Here is a 27,209-nt window from a genome sequence, read left to right as displayed (position 1 = left end):
AGACTTGGAAGTGTGCATTACACGTAGAGTTCAAACGTCTAACCCTGCTACATATCTGTCTCGAATTGGCCATAGCATAGATGATCATATAAGGAACTGCAAAACAATTAAACTTTTGCTAAAACAAAACAGTGGATTTTTTGGTACAACTTATTTCTGAAGATGTGCAAGATTAATAGCAGAGGTTTCTATTAGATTGTGCATAACACAATTTGTGGTGGAAAAGGAAAATATAAAAACCCCCACAGCATTAGCTTTACCATAGTTAAAAACCCAGCCACTTTTAACATATGTCTAAAAAAGCAATAACAGTTTAATAAAAACAATATTCATCAAATTAGAAATGTCAACTCATTTAAAGCTAACTCAGACCAAGAGTGAATTAATCGGCTTGTGCTATTTTTCCCTTTTTATTGGTTATTGCATTTCCATTTCTTTTGACCAAATTGTGTCAAGCCTTGCAGGACCACTCATAATTCTGCCATTCCGCTGCTCCACTCTTCTGGACTCAGAAGGTTTCCATTTTCTCATCTGATCGAGATCCTTTATTTCTGCTCCTGTTATGAGAATATGAGCATGGAATGATATTCTGTTCAGGCTCTAATAAGGGCCACCACACACAGACAGGAAGCCAAATAGTTATATGAACAGTTAGAATAAGAAATTAAAGAGGGAATGTAGAATTATTGAAACAATTATAGGAATCTTTGAGGGAGCAGTTAGAAGGTTATTTATTAGAAGAAGCTTTGGTAGATTTGTAGGAACAGGTGAGAGAGGTATTAAACAGTATAAGAGAAAAGAAAAAAATACTAAACAAATCTCAATTAGTAGTTAATGCAGAAATGATAATGTTATTGTTGGATTTGCTAAAGACAGTATGATAGTTATTTAGAGCAGTGATTTGCAATCTTTTTTTTTGCCGTGGCGCACTTTTTTACATTAAAAAATCCTGCGGCACACCACCATCGCAAAATTTTACAAAATCACACATTGTAGCCTAATACAGGATATATATACACACACACACACATATATATATACATACACACACTGTACTGTGCTGTCATGCCATGCCTCCTACAAACTATACATGACAAACTGACATTTATTCACAAACAATCATAATGACTGTCTGTGAATGAATGTCAATGGCATGGTTGTAAATGATGCCTGATGAGCCTGTCACATCCTCCCAATATTTCAAAATTTGAAAGAGGGACACCCCGCACTGTTGTCAGTCTGCCGCGGCACACCTGAGGATCTCTCACGGCACACTGGTTGAAAAACACTGATTTAGAGCACTGATTAAGCAGGTTATGCATTAAATGAAGATCTTCAAAGTGCTTTGTCTTGCTCCATTGTTGCCAGAGACATTGCTGACGCTATATACATTTCCATGTTAATATGCTCAATACATGGCTTGTTCTTTTACAATGAATTGCTACGCTATGAGGCCTATTTATGAAATGTCTGTCGGACCTGATCCAACAGTGCGGATCAGGTCCGACAGACATCGCTGAATGCGGAGAGCAATACGTCTTTAGACCGCTGCTTCATAACTGGTGTTTCTGGTGAGCCTGCAGAAGCTTGATAGATAGGCCCCCATGTGTCTATACAACACCTTTATCTCCCACTATTTACAACACACAGGGAACCCCATCATTTACATGGGTATATACAGGAACACAAATATATTACTACAGCTCATGCTAAATTGCTCATAACCATGAAACGTGTTCACAGGTAAGGTTGCATAAGTGTTGCTGTATCTGTGCTCTATATAAATGGTTAATGGTTCAAATACTACTAAGGTTACCACACTTTTCCGAAAAAAATACCAGCCATACTCATTTGCATACATTTGCATAACTCTGAACTGCTAGGGCTGATTTCAAAGGGTTATTTGTTTATAATTAGATTCCAACACACATAAGAGAAGTTTCAACATGACCGGACCTTTATTTCAATATTTATTCTATATTATCTATAGTGATCTTATCCTAATAAATACTGGCCTCGTCACTAAAACACCAGCTGGATAGAAACTCTACCTACTCTTAAACTCCTGGTTCCAACATATTAATTATTAAACAATTACATTAGTAGACTTTGGGCCAGATTATGGCCTCGATTTATCAAAGTCTGGCGGACCTGATCCGCCAGTGTGGATCAGGTCCGCCAGACCTCGCTGAATACGGAGAGCAATATGCTCTCCGTATTCAGCATTGCACCAGCAGCTCACAAGAGCTGCTGGTGCAACGCCGCCCCCTGCAAACTCGCGGCCAATCGGCCGGCAGCAGGGGGTGTCAATCAACACGATCATACTCGATCAGTTTGATTTCTGGCGATATCTGTCCGCCTGCTCATATTAACACATAAATATATCAGTATATAAGCTTATACAAATATCTTTATAGGAATAACACAACCCCAGATCTGATCTCTGGTTAATTTTCACAGCACTAATTACGACTGCAAGCTCATGGTAGCATTAACCAGCCACTTGTAATGGCTGGTTATTTATCGTGCACCCGGCCCGCAAACGGGCGAATTTGCCCGTTTCTGAGCACACAATAAATTATCGCTCCACTTGTAATCCAGCCCATTATTTTTTAAATGCTCAGATGCTAATAAATTCCAATCTTAAAGTTTTACTCTCTCCATGTGACATTTTGGTGACATCATCAATGACATCACTAATTATATTACATACCAAATTAGTCATAATAAATAAATAAATAAATAATTTGTGAGTTACAATTTATAAAAAATAATTGAACTTTGAAAAATTAAAAAATGTGTATTGATAAAATATAAATTGTTGGCATGTCCAAAGGATTAAAAAACTGTATTAACTCAGATAATATATTTTTAAGAAAAGTATGTATATTGTTTAAACTAAGATTACAATTTGAATGTGAGCTCTATGATATTTTTTAACTTGCAGCGAATGCTGCACTCTACTCTCGTAGTTTCCAGATCACTGGAAACAGGCGTTAAGAAGCAGCGGTCGTAAGACCTCTGCTCCATAACTCATCTGCCACCTCAGATGATTGACACCCCCTGCTAGTGGCCGTTTGGCTGCGAATCGGCAGGGGGCGGCATTGCACAAGCATTTGACTAGAAATGCTTGTGCAATGATAAATGCCGTCAGTGTATGCTGTCGGCATTTATCGATGTCCGCCTGCACAATGATAATTCGACCCCTACAAGTCAACTGAATAACCAGAGAATGTTTAGTGCAGCCGACATCCCTTTAGTTTGCCCTATACTTTCAATGGATATTGCAACTGTGCTAAACATCGCTCACATTACAAGTTGAATTATTTGGGTTGCGCCTTGAGATATATATTATATATGTATATATCTTTATACAGTATGTGTGTGTGTATATTCAACATATATATATATATATATATATATATATATATATATATATATATATATATATATATATATATATATATATATATATATATATAAAAATATATATATATATATACATAGATATTCATATAGCTATATATAGAGAGAGACGTGAAGAACATAGGTATTCGAAGTATTCTTAAAGGGACAGTAAAGTAAAAAAATCTTTCATGATTTAAATAGGAAATGTCATTTTAAACAACTTTCCAAGTTACTTTTATTACCAATTTTGCTTTGTTTTCTTGGTATTCTTAGTTGAAAGCTAAATCTAGGAGGTTCATGTGCTAATATCTTAGACCCTTGAAGACTGCTTCTAATCTGAAAGCATTTTGACAGTTGTTCACCACTAGAGGGCGTTAGTTCATGTGTTTCATATAGATAACATTGAGCTCAGGCATGTGAAGCTCCTAGGAGTCAGCACTGATTGGCTAAAAATGCAAGTCTGTCAAAAGAACTGAAATAAGGGGGCAGTTTGCAGAGGCATAGATACAAGGTAATCCCAGAGGTAAAAAGTATATTATTATAACTGTTACATGAAATGAAAGGAAGAAAAGACAGGCGCACAAGGCACAATTCAAGTGTAGAGTTTTTATTATGAATAATAGACACACAGTTAGAAACACTTACTAGATTAAAAACAAAATGTGCATTGAGAGCATATGCTCCTGGGATTATCGCAGCACCTGTGGCACCGGGAATTTGATGTTCTTCTCCCCTCCGTTCACAATGAGAGCAATTCAGGGCATCCTCTGACCACTCCCAGCTCCAGGGTCTTTACACTGTCAAACATTGACTGTTCCAAGTCTCAGCAGTTCATTGAGATCCTTATCACTCACAGTGTGCAGCAGAGAAAGGGGATGTACAGCCAGTGACTTGGAGGAGGTTTACCTTCCAGTCACTGGCTGTACATCCCCTTTCTCTGCTGCACACTGTGAGTGATAAGGATCTCAATGAACTGCTGAGACTTGGAACAGTCAATGTTTGACAGTGTAAAGACCCTGGAGCTGGGAGTGGTCAGAGGATGCCCTGAATTGCTCTCATTGTGAACGGAGGGGAGAAGAACATCAAATTCCCGGTGCCACAGGTGCTGCGATAATCCCAGGAGCATATGCTCTCAATGCACATTTTGTTTTTAATCTAGTAAGTGTTTCTAACTGTGTGTCTATTATTCATAATAAAAACTCTACACTTGAATTGTGCCTTGTGCGCCTGTCTTTTCTTCCTTTCATTTCATGTAACTACATCTGAGCCGAGACCAGTGGGATTGCTGGCTGGGAACAGGCGGCACTTTCAGCGGCACTGCAATCAAAATAGATTTGCTTTCTGTATGGTTCATTTGAACGTTATCCCTCACCAATTCAGGATCATCTGCAAAACATAAGAAAACTCTCTGTTTTAACACTCAAGGTACCGTCCCAATCCTAAATAGAATCCTAATAGAATTCTAAAAACTGTTTACTCTAAGTCTAAATGTGACCGGGGACTAAAATTATAAAATCCCATTTTATGACTGTGATTACATCTATGGACTTTTGATAAACACAAATTTCCAGTTTTGTCTATTAGGGTATAATCTCATCATTTATCTACAGCATCTTGTTTTTTATTTATAGTATTATTGTTATCATTATGTTTCTTAATTTTTGTTTTCTTTTTTAACATTTTTCAACTTCAGAAGTTTTTAAAATCCCCAGTTTTAAATTGCTTACTTAAGTTTTAAATTGCTTACTTAGCTTTTTATTATATTTAAAGGTGTTTTTATTGCTAGACAAATTTCCATTATACCGTCATAGTGGTATCAATAGATAATAATCAATAAGAAAATTGGGTTCAGAACATAAGCGCATAAAATCACAAACAGTGTATTATTATAACTGTGTTGGTTATGCAAAATTGGGGAATGGGTAATAAAGGGATTATCTACCTTTTTAAACAACAAAAATTCTGGTGTTTACCGTCCCTTTAAGGCACCTTTAGCTTTAGTGCACTCAAGCGAAAGACAGAAAAGGTATTTTAGTGTGTGCCATAGAAGTCTATGGGGAAAGGGGGTTAGGGAGACTGTGTTATCCTACCTCCAAATGTTAATTCACCTGCATAATGCGCTCAAGCGATAACTTTTTACTTTCAACTTGTAATACAAGCACAAACATAGGAGTGCTAATGATTTCCCTTGAGCGGTGTCAGCTAAAATTTTTGCTACAAATGTAATCGAGCCCTTTGGCAACAGAAGAATTTGTGCATATTTTGCACTGAGCTCATAGATAGCTTTTAGCTTGTTGTATGCATGTTAATAGCTTACATTTTTCTACTGCATTTCCTAGTTTTAAAATTCCCTTTACATATTGTTTTTTTGAAAATGTGAACTGTAAATAACTTAACAAAGTGAAACATGTGGAACACACATATTTCAATAAAATTACATGAACAATTGAGATTTATGTTGATGCTAATAAAATATAAATGTAGTCAGTACTTATTATATTAAATACAAAAATGTTATATACTGAAGTAATAATTTATGTCATGATTCTAAATATTTATTGTAATTAATAAATAAAAATATGTACTGTCAATCACAAGCAAAAGTCTTTTACACCATCTTTTTGAAGTTGCTAAGCAACATACTAACATGCTTGTTTTCCTCTAGAAAAAGCCAAGCTTCTGTACTCTAAATGATAATGGGGGGTGGAGGTTACATTTAACAACACTCAATCGCCTAGATTTAGAGTTTTGCGGCCAAAGAGGTGCGTTAGCTACGCGTGTCTTTTTCCCCCCGCACCTTTTAAACAACGCTGGTATTTAGAGTTGTCTGAAGGGCTGAGTTAGGCTCCAAAAAGGGAGCGTAGAGCATATTTACCGCCACTGCAACTCTCAATACCAGCGTTGCTTACGGACGTGGCCAGCTTCAAAAACGTGCTTGTGCGCGATTCCCCCATAGGAAATAATGGGGCAGTTTGGGCTGGAAAATAAACTAACACCTGCAAAAAAGCAGCATTCAGCTCCTAACGCAGCCCCATTGTTTCCTATGGGGTAACAGTTTCTAAGTCTGCACCTAATACCCTAACATATACCCTGAGTGTAATCACCCCTAGCCTTACACTTACTTACACTGCCCCCGCTATCGCTGACTCCTGCATATTATTTTTAACCCCTAATCTGCCGCTCCGTACACCGCCGCAACCTACGTTATCCCTATGTACCCCTAATCTGCTGCCCCTAACACCACCGACCCCTATATTATATTTATTAACCCCTAATCTGCCACCCCCAACGTCGCCACCACCTACATAAAATTATTAACCCCTAATCTGCCGACCGGACCTCACCGCTACTCTAATAAATGTATTAACCCCTAAAGCTAAGTCTAACCCTAACCCTAACACCCCCCTAAGTTAAATATAATTTTATTCTAACGAAATAAAATAAATCTTATTAAATAAATTAATCCTATTTAAAGCTAAATACTTACCTGTAAAATAAACCCTAATATAGCTACAATATAAATAATAATTATATTGTAGCTATTTTAGCATTTATATTTATTTTACAGGCAACTTTGTATTTATTTTAACCAGGTGCAATAGCTATTAAATAGTTAATGACTATTTAATAGTTACCTAGTTAAAATAATTACAAAGTTACCTGTAAAATAAATCCTAACCTAAGTTACAATTAAACCCTACACTATCAATAAATTAATTAAATAAACTACCTACAATTATCTACAATTATCTACAATTAAATCAACTAAACTAAATTACAAAAAAAAAACCCACTAAATTACAAAAAATAAAAAAAGATTACAAGAATTTTAAACTAATTACACCTACTCTAAGCCCCCTAAAAAAATAACAAAGCCCCCCAAAATAAAAAATGCCCTACCCTATTCTAAAATAAATAATAAACAGCTCTTTTACCTTACCAGCCCTTAAAGGGGCCTTTTGGCTGATCAGAACAGCCAATAGAATGCGAGCTCAATCTGATTGGCTGATTGGATTAGCCAATCCGATTGAACTTGAATCAGATTTTTCCTACCTTAATTCTGATTGGCTGATAGAATCCTATCAGCCAATCGGAATTTGAGGGACGCCATCTTGGATGACGTCATTTAAAGGAACCTTCATTTGGACTTAGGACGTCGTTAGAAGAGGATGGATCCACGTCGGCTGCTTCAAGATGGTCCCGCTCCGCGCCGGATGGAAGAAGATAGAAGATGCCGCTTGAATGAAGATGTTTGCCGGTCCGGATCTCCTCTTCTTGCCGGATAGGATGAAGACTTCGGACCCTCTTCCGAACACAAAACACAAAATCATTGTCTGCATCATTAATTTGTGCGGGACAAACTTCAACGTAACTGCTGAAACCCTCACCGCCCGTAATGTCACCTTGCACATCGGGGTATCACATATACGGCGCGAGGAGTTCATCAACTGCCGTAAGTCGGATAAACTAGCGATGTCTAGAAAGGTGCGTAAATACAAATTTCTGGAGTCGCCAGTGACTTACGGCACTTTAGAAACTGCCGACACCTAAGAAAAAATTAAAAAAAATCAAATCTCCCGTAAAAGTCTAACCCACCTCCCAAAAATAAACCCGACATGTAAAAACCCCTATATCTGAAATCTCCCCACATCGCAACTAATAATAAATGTATTAACCGCTAAACCGACAACCCCCCACAACGCAATATGACTAATTAAACTATTAACCCCTAATCCGCCATTCACCCACATCGCGATCTACCTAGTAAAAGTATTAACCCCTAAATCCGCCAACCCCAACATCGCAAACGACCTAATAAATGTATTAACCCCTAATCCGCCATAAACCCACATTGCAACAAACTTTATAAATTTATTAACCCCTAATCCGCCAAATCCACACAACGCAATAATCCTAATAAATCAGACAAAAGGATTTCAGTAGCTTTCATCCTATTGGCTGATTTGAATTTGAAGAATCAAATCAGCCAATAGCAATGCAAGGGACGCCTTATTTAAACACGCATTTTGAATTAACTATTCAGTGTACGGCGGCGATCGTACGAAGAGGATCATCCATGCTCCATGGTCCTGCAGTCGCCAGTTCTGCTTCGTGCTCATCTCCTCTCCGCGCCGGCTTGGTCCTAGATGAAGAAGGAATTGGTCCCCGCTTGGAAGAAGATGTCGGCCGCTTGGAAGAAGACTTCACCGCCTGAAACAGGACCTTCTCTACCGGACTTCAGGAACGGTGAGTACCTATTTTTATTTTTTTGGGGGGTTAATTGGGGTTAATTTAGGGGGTGTTAGATTAGGGGGTTTAGTAATTTAATTTGTTATTTGTGTTGTGGAATTTTGGTGGATTAGGGGTTAATAGATTTATTAGGATTATTGCGTTGTGTGGGTTTGGCGGATTAGGGATTAATAGTTTTATTAGGTTTATTGCGTTGTGGGTTAATGGCGGATTAGAGGTTAATAGTTTTATTAGGTTTATTGCGTTCTGAGTTAATGGCGGATTAGGGGTTAATACATTTATTAGGTTTATTGCGATGTGGGTTAATGGCGGATTAGGGGTTAATACATTTATTAGGTTTATTGCGATGTGGGTTAATGGCGGATTAGGGGTTAATACATTTATTAGGTTTATTGCGATGTGGGTTAATGGCGGGTTAGGGGTTAATAGTTTTATTAGGTTTATTGCGATGTGGGTTAATGATGGATTAGGGGTTAATACATTTATTAGGTTTATTGCGAGGTGGGTTAATGGCGGATTAGGGTTATTAGGTTTATTGCTATATGGGTTAATGGCAGATTAGGGGTTAATACATTTATTAGGTTTATTGCGATGTGGGTTAATGGCGGATTAGGGGTTAATATACTTTACAAGTTATTGCTGTGGGGGTTGGCAGTTGACAGGTATATAGATATTGCGCATGTTGTTAGGTGTTAGTTAATATTTTCAGGCAGTTACGAGAGTTACTGGGCTCACATTTTCAGCGTAAGACTTGCTGCGCCTGCCTATGTGTGGCGAGATGAAAATGGAGAAAAATGTCTCCATTTTCGTTGCGTAAGTCCTTGCGCTGAATATGTGATATCGACTTGTGATGCGGTTCTATGTTAGCTAATAGGAATAAAAATTGCGGGCGACGGGTGAAATATATGCACCGCATTTAAATGCGGCACCGTAAGGCAAAACCGCGTAAAACCCAGCATAGCCAGCTTTTGCAAGCGACACCGCATATGCAAACTTGCCCCAGGTGTGCACAATTAATGACAAGCAAATGGTGATGTTGGGATTTTGCCATTACATCACAGATTAAAGGGTCTGTATGTTTATTAATATCTTCTAATAGTGTTTAATGTTGTTAATAGGTGATATGATCAATTAACCTGTTGCACTCTAAAATCATAGAGTTTTGTGTTTAAGTCTTTTCAAGTGATTTAATCAGGACATTACTTTTATAGTGGGCATGTGTGTTAGCCATTTTATTGTGTAAAAGTGCTTATTATTATTATTTTTTAAACTGTAATTGATTGAGCAGGTTGGGTTTGTTTTTGTTTGTATATAAAAGGGTTAATGTCAGTGTATTTTGTGGATTCGCAAAACAAAAGTTCCATTCTAAAACTTTTTTTGAGTAATCAATGATAAGTGTGAAAGTGTTGTGGTGGGGTTTATCAAGACCTTTTAGCTTTTGAATTAAAAAAATGTAAATGTGAAATCCATCCTCTCACTTGCAACAATGTAAATGGCCCTGCACAAATCCACTCACATCACTCAGGGTTTTAACCCTTACGAGTGTTTCAGGCCCACAAGGGGCCTTCCACTGACATTTTGTTAAGTATTGGGAATGTAATGAGAGTGGGATGTGATTTCACCAGATGGGGGCGTGGCTTATAGCCGTTATAGTCTATGTCGCAGGTACTAAGTAAGATGTGTTGTGCAAGCTGTATACTTCTATGCTCTGCAATAAAAAAGCGTTGTACCTTCTATGCTGTGTCCTGCATCTCATGACATGGAGTCAGAAGTATTTGCCTGTGCTTCTGTTTCCTGAGTAATGACGAGCCACACTCCTAGGTCTGATAATAGACAAGGAGGTGGTGTTGGTATTTTACTTTCCTCTCGTTGCACCTTTCAACAAATACAGCCCTTCTCTTCCCTCACATTTTCTTCATTCGAAACACATATGATTAGCGCATTCTCTCCCCTCTCTATACGTGTTGCAGTCATATACCACCCCCCTTGCTCCTCAACTCTATTTCTAGATCACTTTGCCTCCTGGATACCTTATTTCCTTTCCTCAGATACCCCTGCCCTCATTCTTGGCGACTTCAGCCTCCCTTTTGATAATCCCACTGCCTCCACTGCAAAACAGCTTCTGCAACTCACTTCCTCTTTTGGCCTGTCACAATGGACTGACTCTCCCACTCACAAAGATGGTCACTCCCTTGATCTGATTTTCAGCTATCGATGCACTCAAACTTCACAAACTCCTCTTTTCCTTTTTTCTGACCAACACCTCCTCACTTGTAACATCACTTCCCTCCCTACAACTCTTCCTCCTTCTACCCCTCACACCAAACTTCACAGAAGAATCAAGTCATTAGATCAGCAACAGCTCGCTAGCTCTCTCGAACCTCTCCTCTCTTCCATCCTCTCCTTTTCCTGCCCTGATAAATCTATCTGCCACTACAACTTTACCCTTACATTGGTCCTTCACAATCTGGCCCCACATACCATAGCTCGGAAATCATACACTCATCCTCAGCCCTGGCATACTCCTCTGAGACTATACCTATGCAGATGTCCCCGTACTGCTGAGTGACACTGGAGGAAATCTCAGAGTTCAGCTGACTTTCTTCACTATAAGTTCATCTTGAACTCTTACTATTCTGCCCTTAATCTATATAAACAACATTACTTCTCTACTCATCTCTACTCTTTCTTCAAACCCAAAACGTCTGTTCTCCACATTCAATACTCTTCTCCGCCCACCCCCACATCCCACTACAACTTTTCTCTCAGCTCAAGATTTTGCCAGTTACTTCAACAACAAAATCGACTCCATCAGAAATGAAATTGGCTCGCAACATACTACCAGTCTCCCCCCCCAAAAAAAGCTCACAATCATCCAAAACCCACATAGCCAAAAATGTAGCTCTTTTGCCCCTGTTACAGAGGAAGGAGTTTCTGCTCTTATACTATCCTCTCACCTCACTACCTGTCCCCTCGACCCCATCCCCTCACAGCTACTTCCATCCCTTTCTTCTACCCTTACCCCTATACTCACAAACATCTTCAATCTCTCCCTCAGCACTGGTATATTTCCCTTATCTCTTAAACATGCACTGGTCACACCTATCTTCAAAAAACCTTCTCTCAATCCAACCTCCCCATCCAACTACCACTCTATTTCCCTAATCCCTCTTGCCTCAAAGCTTCTTTAAAAGCTAGTATATGCAAGTCTATCCCATTTTCTTACATTAAACTTCCTTCTTGACCCACTGCAATCTGGATTTCACCCCCTACACTCCACAGAGACAGCAATTGTTAAGGTTACCAACAACCTACTTATAGCAAAATCCAAAGGCCACTTCTCTCTACTTATCATCCTTGATCTGTCTACAGCCTTTGATACTGTCGACCACCCTCTTTTGCTTCAAACCCTCCATTCCTTCGGCATCTGCAACACAACTCTCTTGTGGTTTCCTTCCTATCTGTCTAACCGTACCTTTAGCATAGCCTTCTCTGGGGCATCATCTGCCCCGTTACCTCTTTCTGTTGGGGTACCGCAAGGATCTGTCCTCGTTCCCCTCCTCTTCTCAATCTACACATCCTCATTAGGTTCCTTAATAAAGTCCCATGGGTTTCATTATCATTTGTATGCCCAAATATACCTCTCTGCACCAGAACTATCTCCTTCCTTGCTAACCCGCGTCACTAACTGTCTCTCTCATATCTCATCTTGGATGTCCTCTCACTACCTCAAGCTAAATCTCTCCAAAACTGAAATCCTTATTTTCCCCCTTTTTCCAAAATCTCCACCCCCCATTTCTCTATATCTGTTGATAACTTCATCATTACCCAAACCCCACATGGGGGTCACACTTGACTCAGATCTTTCTTTCACTCCTCACATTCAGTCCTTGGCTAAAGCCTGCCGCTTTCACCTTAAAAACATCTCTAAAATTAGAAATTTCCTTACACAAGACACAACTAAGATTTGAATCCACTCTCTCATCCTTGCCCGCCTCGACTACTACAACTCCTTCCTTTCTGGTCTCCCTAGCTGCTACCTAGCTCCTTTACAATCCATAATGAACGCCTCTGCCAGGCTCATCTTCCTTACACTTTGCTCTTCATCTGCTGCACCTTTCTTCCAATCCCTTCACTGCCTCCACACAATTCTGACTCTGACACACAAAGCCCTCAACTGCACTGCTACCCCTACATCTCAAACCTTGTCTCCAGATACTCTCCCTCCCGTCCCCTTCACTCCGCTCATTATCTCCAACTCTCCTCCATTCTTGCTACCTCCTCACATTCCCATTACAAGATTTTTCCAGACTGGTTCCCATCTTATAGAACTCTCTGCCTCACTCCACAAGACTCTCCCCTAGTTTCGAAAGCTTCAAATTAATTCTATTTTATACTCTATGGGGAAAGATGTGGAGCCAGTGCTTAATGCCTTTATATTCCATTAAGGGGAAGAATTTTACTTTGAAATAGTTATGAACAAACACAGCGCTCACTTTGTGCCCAAAATAAATATAATTCATGAGAGGGCTTGTTTTCACAAATGTGTTCAGTGTGGAATCTGTGGATTGGTGTTGCTAAAGGAGAACAAATCAGGACAGGATAGTCATAGGAATTGCAGTTGCAGAGGTCTCACTGAAGCTACAGTTGGAGGCTGAATTAACGTTAGATAGGGCTATTAGGATGGCCCAACAGAGTGAACTGGTGAAAAAGCAAAGTGCTGATCTATGGTCTGAGAGTATTGTGGATGAAGTGCAGTAGTTCAGGAGAGCTGCAGGTGAAAGGCACAGTGTGAGCGGTAGACCAAGGGCAACAGATAGTCCCAGAAGTGGATGGGCGCAGCAGGCTCACTGCACGCGGTGTAACCGTACCCATGATCAGAATGTCATATGCCCCGCTAAAGATAAAAGATGTAGAAAGTATAACCAAACGGGCCATTTTGAAGTGGCGTGTAAAACTGAATACATTAAGGAGATGCAGGTGGATAGTGACCAGGAGGGTTAAGAAGTGTCCTTTGAAGGGTCTGTTGTTGAACGGTCTGGTACAGATGAAGATTGGTGGGCTACCCTTACTGTAATGGGAGCCAAGGTTGCCTTCAAGATTGACACGGGAGCAAACATCACTGTTATGTCTTTTGCAGCATTCATAAAACTGCCTCGACAGCCTCAGCTGGTGAAAGTTTCAATGAAAGTTTATGGTCCTGGTGGCCGCATCGATTGTGCAGGGAAATTTCTTGCCAGATGCGAGTACAAGCAGAGGAAATTGACCTTGTGGGTACATATAATTAGAGGTCAGTGTGTTAACAACCTAAACTTATTGAGCAGGAAAGTAGCCTGTGGTTTGGGACTTGTCGCCAGAGTGAATGAGATTTCGGAAGACATGTTTGTTAAATTGGGCCTACTGAATTGCAACCTAGTCCGAATAGCACTTAAAAGTGATGCAGTCCCATACAGCATTACCACTTCTCAGAGAATTCCATTCTCGCTCATGCCTCAAGTGGAGAAGGAACTACGGCATATTAAGAATATGGGAGTTATTGAAGAGGTTGTTGAAGCAACTGACTGGTGTGCCCCCATTGTGACTGTTGCAAAGAAAAACGGGAAGATACGCATCTGCATAGTCTTGAAAAGGTTGAATGAGGCAGTGAAGAGAGAGAGATATGTGCTGCCGATGCTTGAAGACATAGCTCCGAAACTGGCTGGGGCAAAGTTCTTCTCTACACTGGATGCTTCCAGCAGATTCTGGCAGATACCTCTAGATCACAGTGCTGAAAACTGACTATCTTCATTACACAGGTAGGTCGGTTTTGCTTCTGCAGACTCCCCTTCGGATATCCTCTGCTCCTGAAATCTTTCAAAGAGAGATGAGTTCCCTTCTAAGGGACAACGAGGGCACGGCAGTCATCATGGATGACATTTTAGTTTATGGGTCTACATTGGAAGAACATGAATAGCGATTGAGCTGTGTGCTGCAGACCATTAGAGAGTCCAGGCTAAAATTAAATAAAAAGAAATGCCATTTTAAAAAATCTGAGTTATGTTACTTTGGGCATATAATCAATGGAGATGACATCATGCCGGACTCTGACAAAATCATTGCTATTGAACAGATGAAAAGTCCTTCTGATGTACACGAGCTGAGACACATATTGGGCCTTGTGAATTATGTGGGCAGGTTCTATCCAGATTTATCCACAGTACTACACGCTATCACAGAGTTGTTGAAGAAAGATGTTGCCTGGGTCTGGGGTCCTTCATAGGAAGAAGACTTTGTACAGGTCAAGTCCTTTCTGGGGTCTGCCCCAGTGTTAGGGTTCTATGACCCTTCTAAAAAGACTGTGGTTAGTGCTGATGTGAGCAGTTATGGGCTAGGGGCCGCCCTCCTTCAGCTGAATGAGCACAAACTACAGCCCACCACCTACTGTTCCCGTACACTGACGGCTACTGAGTCAAAATACACCCAAATTGAGAAAGAGTGCATGGCTGCAGTTTCGGCCTGTGAATGCTTCCAGAGTTACCTAGTGGGTTTAGAGAAATTTAGTCTGGAGACTGACCATAAACCGCTAGTCTCTCTAATCAACTTCTATGATATTGACAAAACACCCCTAAGATGCCAGAGACTTCTGATGAGGCTGCTCAGGTTCAACGTTCAGGCAGTACATGTGCCGGGGAAACAACTGGTAGTGGCAGATATACTTTCCAGGCTCCCGCTTGCTGCTGCTGAAGAATCTTCAATGGAATCAGATGTGAAAGTGTATGTGGATTCAGTTCAGGCATCCAAATCTATTTAGTCAGGAAAGCTAGAGCAAATAAGAAAGGAGACACGTTTAGATACAGACCTTCAAGAAGTTATTAATCCAGGCAGCCTGGATGTCTTTAAGTTCTTACCAGTCAGAGAGGTTGCAGCTCACAGAGCCGAATGGTTTAGTGCTGTTCCAAGACCAAATTGTAATTCCTGTTAGCATACGGCAGGAGATGTTAAGCAGGATTCATGATGGCCACTTAGACATTACAAAGTGCAGAGAAAGGGCAGCTACGGCGGTATGGTGGCCTGGGATCAGTTCTGACATTGCAAGCCATGTGTCAATATGTGCTTTTTGCCAGGAACTTCGGCCTACTCAGAGAAGGGAGCCCTTGATTTCTACCCCGCTGCCTGCAGACCCATGGCAGAAAATAGCTGCAGATTTGTGCAAACTGCATGGAAAGAAGTACCTAGTCGTGATTGACTACTATTCAAGGTATTTGGAGATTGCACCCTTGAATGAGATCACCAGTCAAGCCGTTATCCCTAGTCCCAAGAGCTTGTTCGCCCAGTGGGGCATATCAATGGAATTAGTGAGTGATAACGGAATGCAGTTTGGTTCCATGGAGTTCAGTTCTTACAGCAGTGAATATGATTTTGTCCATTCTACGTCAAGTCCACATAAACCGCAGGCCAATGGAATGGCTGAAAGGGCAGTTCAAACAACAAAGTTAATTTTGAAGCAACCTGAGTCATACCTAGCTCTCTTGGCCTATAGGGCGACTCCTATCCAAACCACAGGCTTTAGCCCAGCACAGTTGATGCTAGGACAACAGATCCACACTACACTACCCTCTGTGGGTGTTTTCCAGCCAGCCCACTCTGTTCCTCGGGACGAGGTCCTTAGGAGGGATGAAGAGGAGGAAAGGGGCTACCTAGTCTTCTACGACAGAAAACACTCTGTGAGGCTCTTGCAGGAGCTATATGTGGGCCAAAATGTCAGAGTTAATCTGGATGATGAGAATAAATGGAAGATGCCTGCTACAGTAATAGGACGCTCTCCTGGACCATGGTCTTATGTAGTTCTTAATGAAGGAGGGACAGTCACACGTCGAAATAGAAGACATCTTCAGCCAGTACCTGAGAGTTTGGGACTGGATGCTTTAGAGCCAAAGCCGGTGGGATCCCCTGTATTAAAAAGGGTACCTTCCCCTTAGCAAGACCACAGTGGGGATACTTCTTTGCTTCCAGCAGACTCTCAATCACCTTCTTCTGTATCAGAGGACAGTTCATGTAAAATTACGTCAAGTGGAAGAGTTGTAAAACTTTCAGACCGCTACTGGGATTAGCACTGTAGTTAGAGCAGTGACCAGAAGAATGGGCAGAATAATCCCATGGTCACTGTGGACTAGGGTAGTCTACCCTGATGTTCAAGTCAAGATTGTATTTCTTGTTGTTCATATATATATTCTCTTTAACTTGCTATTTGCTGTACACTAAACAAAACTATTTTTGTATGCTTCTTGTACAGCTTGATATTTGATGTATGCTTTGTCCTTTGAAAAAGGGGAAGATGTGATGAGAGTGAGAGGTGAAATCACCGGATGGGGGGGGGGCATGGCTTATAGTCGTTATAGTCTATTTCGCAGTTACTAAGTGAGATGTGTTGTGCAAGCTGTATACTTCTATGCTCTGCAATAAAATAGCATTGTACCTTCTATGCTGTGTCCTGCATCTCATGACAGGGAGTTTGTATTGTGATCAGGAAAACAGTACTGGCAGGTGTTAAGTATAGGACCACATTTCTCACAACAAATAATAAAAGAGTTGCTAATAAATAATGAACATGACTGATTGTGATCACTTCAACATTAAAAGGGATAATCTGCAGCAATTAACATGCAGATAATTATCAAACGATAGATTGTGATCAACTCCAGAGTGTTTTAATTATTTTAACCCATTTAGAGAAGGTAACTGTTATTTGGTTATGTCTCAGGGAAAAGTATACAGAGTTGCTAACATCTTAGCCACAGCAGAATTTCAGAGTTAATTTTTTTAGAAGATTGAAAGGTTGGGAAACAATACAGTAAATCAGCGTTTGTATGTGTGCCTGCGTGTATATGTGTGCGTGTGTGTATGTGTGCGTGTATATATATATATATATATATATATATATATATATATATGTGTGAGCAAATGTGTGTGTATGTGTATATATACGTATATTTGTGTGTAAGATCAATTAGAATTACTTGCATGATTTAATAGATTATTAACAAAACATCACATAGAATTTTTCAGATAAATCTAAACTCTGTCTCCAGAAGGAAATAGTAAACTAGACACCATAAGGAGTTAACATGATATGTGCAGAGGCAGTTCTATAGGGTGCATGTGGATACAAAAGCAATCTAATCTGTATTGTATAAAAGTTCTCTTTTTGGGCTGAGTAGATAGGTGAAAATGACCCCTTCTGCTGCTGTCCACCCTAGACCTACCCCTGGAACACCTAGGCACTATCCAGAAATTAAGCCAAAATCTGCCTCCATCTGATCTGACTCTGCCCACAGAACATCTAGCACTCATCTCACAGGCCTAGTTAATGCAGTTCCTAGCAAAGACACCATGACCTTAATAAGTTAAGTTTAAGGCAAAACATCAAAAGATTCACATGGCAAATACCTTGAAGGGACATAAAACAAATCATTTTCTTTTTGATTCAGATACAACAAACAATTTTAAACAACTATCCAATTTACTTCTATTATCACATTTTCTTCATTTTCTTGTTATCCTTTGTTGAAAAGCAGGAAGGTAACTTCAGGAGTGTGTATGTGTCTGAGGCACTCTATATGGCAGCATTTTTGCAATAATAATATACATTAGCAAGAGCACTATTTGCTGTCAATTAGTGCTTCAGACATGTGCACGCTAACTATCTATATATCTCTTCGACAAAGAATATCAAGAGAACAAAGCAAATTTAATAATAGAAGAAATTGGAAACTTTTTTAAAATTGTATTCTTTGTGTGAATCATAAAAGAAACATTTTGGGTTTCATATCCCTTTAAAATCTCTTAAGAGATTCAACACTGTAAATCAATATATTTTTAGAATTTTTCAGAAAAATGTAAAACACCAAATGTAGAAGTAATTAATTTACTGACGGGTAGTTAATAAATAGAATAACATTCTAGCATAAGCTGTGTAGTGACACACAGTAAAGGCATTTAAGAAGGACAATTATTTGCACATGCAGTACAAAGGCTTTCTGGTCAATGAAGGAAAAGAAAATGTAAAATATAAATTGGGTTATTTTGCCCCGCATTATGTATTAAAAGAGCCATATACATTTATTTTAAAAATGGTTCATTGTATTTAATATTTTAATACCATTACCCTCTGTAAATCTCTTGATGTGCGTGATGTGAAGGCCCCAATCAGATTCTCTTAAAGGGACACTGAACCCAAATTTTTTCTTTCGTGATTCAGATAGAGCATGACATTTTAAGCAACTTTCTAATTTACTCCTATTATCAAATTTTCTTTATTCTCTTGGTATCTTTATTTGAAATGCAAGAATGTAAGTTTAGTTGCCGGCCCATTTTTGGTGAACAACCTGGGTTGTCCTTGCTGATTGGTGGATAAATTCATCCATTAATGAAAAAGTGCTGTCCATAGATCTGAACCAAAAAATAGCTTAGATAAAGATATATAAAGATAGCAAGAGAACGAAGAAAAATTGATAATAGGAGTACATTAAAAAGTTACTTAAAATTGCATGCTCTATCTGCATCAGAAAAGAAAAAAATTGGGTTCAGTGTCCCTTTAATGTTTTAAATTGGTGATGTGGGCCTGTATAAGGCATCATTCAAAACCTAAAGCCTGGCAGATGGTGTTTTAACAGCACACATGAAGAAAACATTTATTTCATGCTGGAGCACAATAGCTCTATCTGTGTAGAGTTTCATATCATCAAAGTTTGTACATGCAATGCAAGGAGTAGCCTTGCCAAACACAATGCATACTATATAGGGTCTAGATCTTTATTTCTTGATTCAGTTTTAGATATACCGATTTATAGGAAATTTTATTTGACAATATATTGCAACAGGATGTAGAAATTTCACTTTGCTTAAAGATCTTTGACCAACAGTTTTTGGTGTTTGAAAATAATCTGTTTAATGAATTGGTTGTGGCAGAAAGCTTTAGCTAACGCATTCAATTTCAAGTATTTATCCATTTTACAAAAAATGCAGTATACAAATACAACATAGACACAAAATATAAAGTATATATGCAAAGTTAGTCGTATAGGTAGAAAACCCTTTACCCAAACTGCTTGGAACCAGAAAAGGTTTAGATTTTGAGAATAGTTTGTATTTTGGAATATTTGCATCTGTAAAATAGGACAGTTAGGAGAAGGGATGAGATAAAGTAAAAACAATAATATCTTATGTCAATTAGGTAATGGCTGCTTTTAAAACGCCCCTTTAATTCCTGATAGAAATCTCTGGTATGTCTCCCTGCTTGTGTCTCCTGGCTGCTTTTAAAAAGTCTTTTTAATTCCTGATAGAAATCTCTAGTAACCATTTCCTCTGTCTCCATTTTGTCTACCTGTAATAATCTCTGTATAACTAATGCATCCTGCCCCCCCCCCCCTCTAATTTGCAAGTGTGTAACTCCTGGCTAGCTAGACTGCTTATAACAGCTGCATAGAATCATTTCATTGCTCTCACTGCAGTTGCTACATACAGCAGCCCACAGGCTCAGTTGAGCCATGGCTCTCTGATTCTAAGTGGCTCTGTTAGAAGTGGACGGACAGAAGTGGACAAGTTTTCTTGTGCCCTCTGGAATGCTCGCTCTGTCTTACAACTGTTCACGACCTGTTTGTTTCCAATGCTTTTAACCTTTTTAGCAATTACTGAAACCTGGCTATCTTCCTCTGACACTGCTTCCATTGCTGCTCTCACACAAGGTGGTCTTCACTTTAGCCATACACCTAGGCCAGGTGTGAGACATTTGGCGGTGTTGGCATCTTACTCTACCCCGTCTGCTCCTATCAGTACCTATCTCTATTTCCATCTCTCTCCTTTTCTTCTTTTGAAGTCCACTGCATTTGCCTGTTCTCCCCCCTCTCTCTCAGAGTGGCAGTTATCTATCGCCTCCCTGGGCCAACCTCCCAATTCCTTGACAACTATGCTGCTTGGCTTCCTTACTTTCTCTCTACAAATACACCTACTCTAATTCTGGCGGACTTCAACATCTCCATTGACAACCCATTTGCCTCTAAACTTCTTTCACTCGCTAACTCGTTCAGCCTCTAACAATCCACTCTATTCCCTACCCACCGCGATGGACACTCTATTGATCTCCTATCTCTGCTCTCTCTCTGATGTTGCCTGTCACCCATTTCCCATCTCAGACCACCATCTACTCACCTTTAATCTTAATATACAGACTAAACCTCTTTCCCCCCTCGCCCCAACACCTGTAGAAATCTGCACACTGTGGACCCTACCCAACTCTATAACCTTATTCTAATACGACTCCCCCACACTTCCACGATATTCTGCCCTAACCTTGCTATAACCCACAATAACAATACTCTCTCCTCTGCACTTGACACTCTCGCTCCGCCCTAACTTTGCAAAGCCCCACGTCGTCAGCTCCAGCCCTGGCACTCCCAGCAAACATGCCACCTACAAAAATGCTCCCCCACTGCTGAACGTGCCTGAAAGAAATCCCGCTCTGAACCTAATTTCATGCACTATAAGTTCATTCTTTACTCTTACACCTCTGCCCTTCACTTAGATAAGCAAACCTACTTCTCTTCTCTTATATCTACTCACTCCTCAAACCCTAAAAGATTCTTCTAATTGTTAACAAATTAACTTCACTTACCTACCAGTTGCCCTCATCTATCTCCTCACTAATATCATTCTCACCTTTGCAGTACCCACCTCCTGTTTCCCATCCTCCTACCCATCTAGATTGTAAATTCCCATGGGAAAAGGTCCCTCAATTCCCCCTGTATTTGTCTGTAAAATTTTGTCTTTTATTGTATTGTTTCTCCGTTGTACTTTTATCCTTGTACCCATGGGCAGCGATGCGGAATCTGTTGGCGCCTTATAAATAAATAATAATAATACTTACATGTTATAATACAGCTTATACATGGTAATTTATGTACTTTTTAATACTTTTTTATACATAGTACCCTTAGAAAGATAGTACAGTACTGTAATCAAAAAGGTAGTAGTTGTTTTAAATAAATAAATAAATAAATAAATAAATGAACTAATTAATATAAAAAAACAGACACAGGCAGAGAAAATTGGGGCTTACAGGCAGGAAATTTGGGGATTTGTACTTGTATAAGGAAATGCAGAGTTTCCTAGTAAATATTATCATAATACCTAACCTTTTGATCAGAGAAACCTGTACTGAGGATTGTGGGTGCCCAGGTTTGGACAGCAATTTTGGGAGATCTAGATGGTCTTGCTAGTCCATGTATATATATATATATATATATATATATATATATATATATATATATATATATATACAGGGAGTGCAGAATTATTAGGCAAATGAGTATTTTGACCACATCATCCTCTTTATGCATGTTGTCTTACTCCAAGCTGTATAGGCTCGAAAGCCTACTACCAATTTAGCATATTAGGTGATGTGCATCTCTGTAATGAGAAGGGGTGTGGTCTAATGACATCAACACCCTATATCAGGTGTGCATAATTATTAGGCAACTTCCTTTCCTTTGGCAAAATGGGTCAAAAGAAGGACTTGACAGGCTCAGAAAAGTCAAAAATAGTGAGATATCTTGCAGAGGGATGCAGCACTCTTAAAATTGCAAAGCTTCTGAAGCGCGATCATCGAACAATCAATCGTTTCATTCAAAATAGTCAACAGGGTTGCAAGAAGCGTGTGGAAAAACCAAGGCGCTAAATAACTGCCCATGAACTGAGAAAAGTCAAGCGTGCAGCTGCCAAGATGCCACTTGCCACCAGTTTGGCCATATTTCAGAGCTGCAACATCACTGGAGTGCCCAAAAGCACAAGGTGTGCAATACTCAGAGACATGGCCAAGGTAAGAAAGGCTGAAAGACGACCACCACTGAACAAGACACACAAGCTGAAACGTCAAGACTGGGCCAAGAAATATCTCAAGACTGATTTTTCTAAGGTTTTATGGACTGATGAAATGAGAGTGAGTCTTGATGGGCCAGATGGATGGGCTCGTGGCTGGATTGGTAAAGGGCAGAGAGCTCCAGTCCGACTCAGACGCCAGCAAGGTGGAGGTGGAGTACTGGTTTGGGCTGGTATCATCAAAGATGAGCTTGTGGGGCCTTTTCGGGTTGAGGATGGAGTCAAGCTCAACTCCCAGTCCTACTGCCAGTTTCTGGAAGACACCTTCTTCAAGCAGTGGTACAGGAAGAAGTCTGCATCCTTCAAGAAAAACATGATTTTCATGCAGGACAATGCTCCATCACACGCGTCCAAGTACTCCACAGCGTGGCTGGCAAGAAAGGGTATAAAAGAAGAAAATCTAATGACATGGCCTCCTTGTTCACCTGATCTGAACCCCATTAAGAACCTGTGGTCCATCATCAAATGTGAGATTTACAAGGAGGGAAAACAGTACACCTCTCTGAACAGTGTCTGGGAGGCTGTGGTTGCTGCTGCACGCAATGTTGATGGTGAACAGATCAAAACACTGACAGAATCCATGGATGGCAGGCTTTTGAGTGTCCTTGCAAAGAAAGGTGGCTATATTGGTCACTGATTTGTTTTTGTTTTGTTTTTGAATGTCAGAAATGTATATTTGTGAATGTTGAGATGTTATATTGATTTCACTGGTAAAAATAAATAATTGAAATGGGTATATATTTGTTTTTTGTTAAGTTGCCTAATAATTATGCACAGTAATAGTCACCTGCACACATAGATATCCCCCTAAAATAGCTATAACTAAAAACAAACTAAAAACTACTTCCAAAACTATTCAGCTTTGATATTAATGAGTTTTTTGGGTTCATTGAGAACATGGTTGTTGTTCAATAATAAAATTAATCCTCAAAAATACAACTTGCCTAATAATTCTGCACTCCCTGTATATATATAGTAACATAGTAGATAAGGTTGAATAAAGACCGAAGTCCATCGAGTTCAACCTATACAAATCTAAAATACTTACAAAAAGTTCCAGTTAAGCTTAAATAACCCCACTAAAAGGTGACCCATTTAATACTAGCAATCATATCCATGAAATTTGTTTATATACAGAAATGTATCCAGACTATTTTTAAATGTATCTATGGTATTGTCATTCACTACCTCCTTTGGTAATGAGTTCCACAATTTTATTGCTCTTACAGTGAAAAAACATTTCCGTTGCAGGAGATTAAACCTCCTTTCCTCACACCTTAAATTGTGACCTCTTGTCAGAAGCAATTTTCTTGGAATAAACAGAGCTTCTGCCATCTCTGTATATGGGCTAGCTTATATATGTTTATATGTGTGTACATACAGTATGTAGTTATGTATTTATATATATATATATATATATATATATATATATATATATATATATATATATATATATATATATATTTACAGACATATATACACATATAAATACATATGTATAGATATATAGACATATATATATAAGTGCACTAGATCCCTTTGCAGTAAAGTAGATGAAAACATGTAAAAGCATATTTATGCAATATTCTTTTTTGATAAAGGTTTTAACTATGTATTTAGAGTAAATATTTCACATTACAAAAGTATATATATATATATATATATATATATATATATATATATATATATATATAACCAAAATCCCATCATATATATATAGAAATGTGTATTTATGAATAAATAGAGCATATTCTGCTATGTGAAGAACATTTAAATGTGAAATATTCATATTTTCATGTCGGGGTAGCACAAATCAGAATATGTGATACGGTTTGCACGAGAGTGAGTTATTATTTAAACCTAATCTATGCTTGCAATGTCAGTTAAGCCCAATCTTAATGCTTTCTTGATAACAAGCAGTGAGTATGTTAATGTTTTGTTTGGTCTTTAAATTGTACCTTTATGAATTTATATTGATTACCTATAATATTAATATCCTGAATCAGTCTTTATTCTACACAAAACGATGCAACACAATACTATATGTATTTAAATATGCAGCATATATGAAACAGCTTTACATACACAATGACATTCTAGTAAATGATTTTCTCTTTTTATTTAATAAAAAAAAGCACCATCACTTTGTTCATTAATATTCAAAATTCTCTTTTCTCTTTTAGTTCAACATTCTGCGTTTCAGACACCTTAATGAAACAATGCTTGTAATTGTGATATTTATTTGAGAAAATACTGCTTTACTTTTAACAATGGAAACATGTACAACATTTTACATAGATAACCACAGCAGGTCACATCTACATCACAGCTCATGGTGTACAAGATACAGCGCTATACAGTTACATAGTGTTTATGATGAGGAGGATATTTGCACATCTTCACAAGCTTGAGAACTGATTGGCAGCAAACACACAAAAGATACATTTGCCTATAAGGAATAACTTACACCACAACTTATGTGCAAAAATTAATCAAATGGATGCACTCTGTAAAGTTGTAACAATTTACCCTCTTTAGAATGGAACTGTCCCCTGCACATAATTCTGATTGGCTCCTGGTTGCATTAGATAAAATTATTAAAAAATGTCCAAGCAACTATCCTTGACTTTCCCAGGGCTAGATTCCGAGTGACACATTAACTGTAGCGCGCAGGTGATATTGTGTCCCCCCCCCGGATTTTTGCGGAAATAGCACGCGTATTATTTATGAGTTGAAAGTAAATGCAATCGCTCAAGTGCAATTGAATTTAGCGTGCTTCGGGTTAGCGTGACTTGAGAGCTTGCGTAAAGGGTAGGGAAAGAAAAAAAGTTTCATGAAACACAACATAAATATATGTAAAAGTACAGTTACACTGTCTGATCAAAATTATTTTAAAAAAAATAATAAAAAGTTATAAGGGCTCAAAGATACTGTAGATGGTATAAGGTGCATTTACATATATATATATACACACATATAAACACACACATATATATATATATGTGTGTGTGTATATATATTGGAGCCCTTTGCAGTCAAATACATGAAAGCATAACAAAGCATTTTTACTCAATATTAATATTTAATAATGGTTTTAACTATGTATTTACTGTAAATATGTCATATTCCACTCAACTTCACATAGGGGAATATTTAATTTTAAACAGATATTCCTATATATATCTGTATATATCTATACATATATATAGTTTACCAAAAAATCATCTCATATATATATAAAAATATTTATTTACGAATAAATAGAACATATTCTTCTATATGAAGGTAGGATTAGCTTGCGAGTATGGGTGTTGTTTTTTTTGCAGTTTGTGCATTCCATTGAAGGCATTGAAGGCTGTGGGAGAATATGTTAACGCGGTTTTGACAATCAAAGGCCAACTTTTTGCACACATCAGGTTTTCGCTTGTATGCTAACTTTTTACTTTCAATTTGTAATATGAACGCAACCCAACACACGCAAAATCCTCCTTCTAGCAAAGTTAACGGGTGAACGGAAGTACACAATATTGCGTCACTCGTAATCTAGCCCTCAATTAATAGGGTTTTGTATACTTAATATAATTTTTCCCCTTCATATTAGCAGAAATATGATTTTAAATATACCATAATGCTTTCTTTATCATTTGGAGGTGCATTATCCTTTTTTAACTCTAATTGTAACATATCAAGGAAAAATAACTTCTTAAATCAATTATGTGTGTGTGTGTGTTTGTTTATATATATATATATATATATATATATATATATATATATATATATAAGTCCCACAGAAAATTGCACACCGTGTCAACAACAAGATATCTGCCAGGGTGCAATGTCAGGGCCAATATCCAAACTTCCAAAAAAAGACAGCACTCACTGGTCTCTTAAAAAGATAAAAATGAACTTTTAGTCATATAAAGGGTTAAATATAGGGGATTAACATGACGTTTTGATGCCTTACTGGCATCTTTATCAAATGTCCCAAATGTAGAGAGAGTTGCTCAGCTATGTGATGTCCCGGTGAAAGTTCTCTGGAGCAACTCTCTCGACATTTGGGACATTTGATAAAGATGCCAGTATATATATATATATATATATATATATATATATATATATATATATATATATATATATATATATATATATACACACACACAGATAATAGCTATCATCACTTCTTGCACGCTTTATCAAGGGCAGACATAATATAAGATGTATGAGTCAATTTCACTTTTTCCCCAACATAAGATGGATAGTAATAGGCTATTACCTCAGGAATGAACAGCATTTACATTATAGAAAAATATAACGGCAACAAAATTAAAAATAATAATAACGCAGAAATTGATACATCCTGTTACAATACACATGTCAAGTCAAACTCTTTATAAATCCACTTCTTAAACTGAACACAAATGAAGTTGCTATAAAAACAAATATATAGTACAAGCTGACTTCAAAACCAGATTTCACATACATTTCAAATTAAGTTTGTATAAAAAATAATAAAGCATTAAATTTGTAATTTAATAAATAGTTGATTTAAACTATTAGAAGTTATTTACATTTTAAAATAAATTGACAATAATCTAATCTTTGAATAAAACAAGCCTTATTTGTCAGTAATATGTTTAACC

General features: G+C 38.3%; 1 protein-coding gene across 2 annotated transcripts in view; it reads right to left on the bottom strand.

Annotated features, from left to right (window-relative positions):
* Positions 1-289: 289 nt before the first annotated feature.
* TACR1 (tachykinin receptor 1) overlaps positions 290-27,209 on the bottom strand; it is a 481,441-nt gene continuing 454,521 nt past the window's right edge. Inside the window, exon 6 of one of the 2 annotated variants that reach the window (XM_053717767.1) lies at positions 290-557. In XM_053717767.1, the coding sequence (XP_053573742.1) occupies positions 418-557 (140 nt within the window). In that variant the 3' untranslated portion in view covers positions 290-417. The remainder of the gene's footprint in view (positions 558-27,209) is intronic. The other variant, XM_053717766.1, reaches the window with a different exon arrangement.

This window comes from Bombina bombina, chromosome 6 (genome assembly GCF_027579735.1).
Source record: "Bombina bombina isolate aBomBom1 chromosome 6, aBomBom1.pri, whole genome shotgun sequence".
In the NCBI taxonomy this organism is placed as follows: Eukaryota; Metazoa; Chordata; class Amphibia; order Anura; family Bombinatoridae; genus Bombina; species Bombina bombina.
This window is presented reverse-complemented; position numbering and strand designations above follow the sequence as displayed.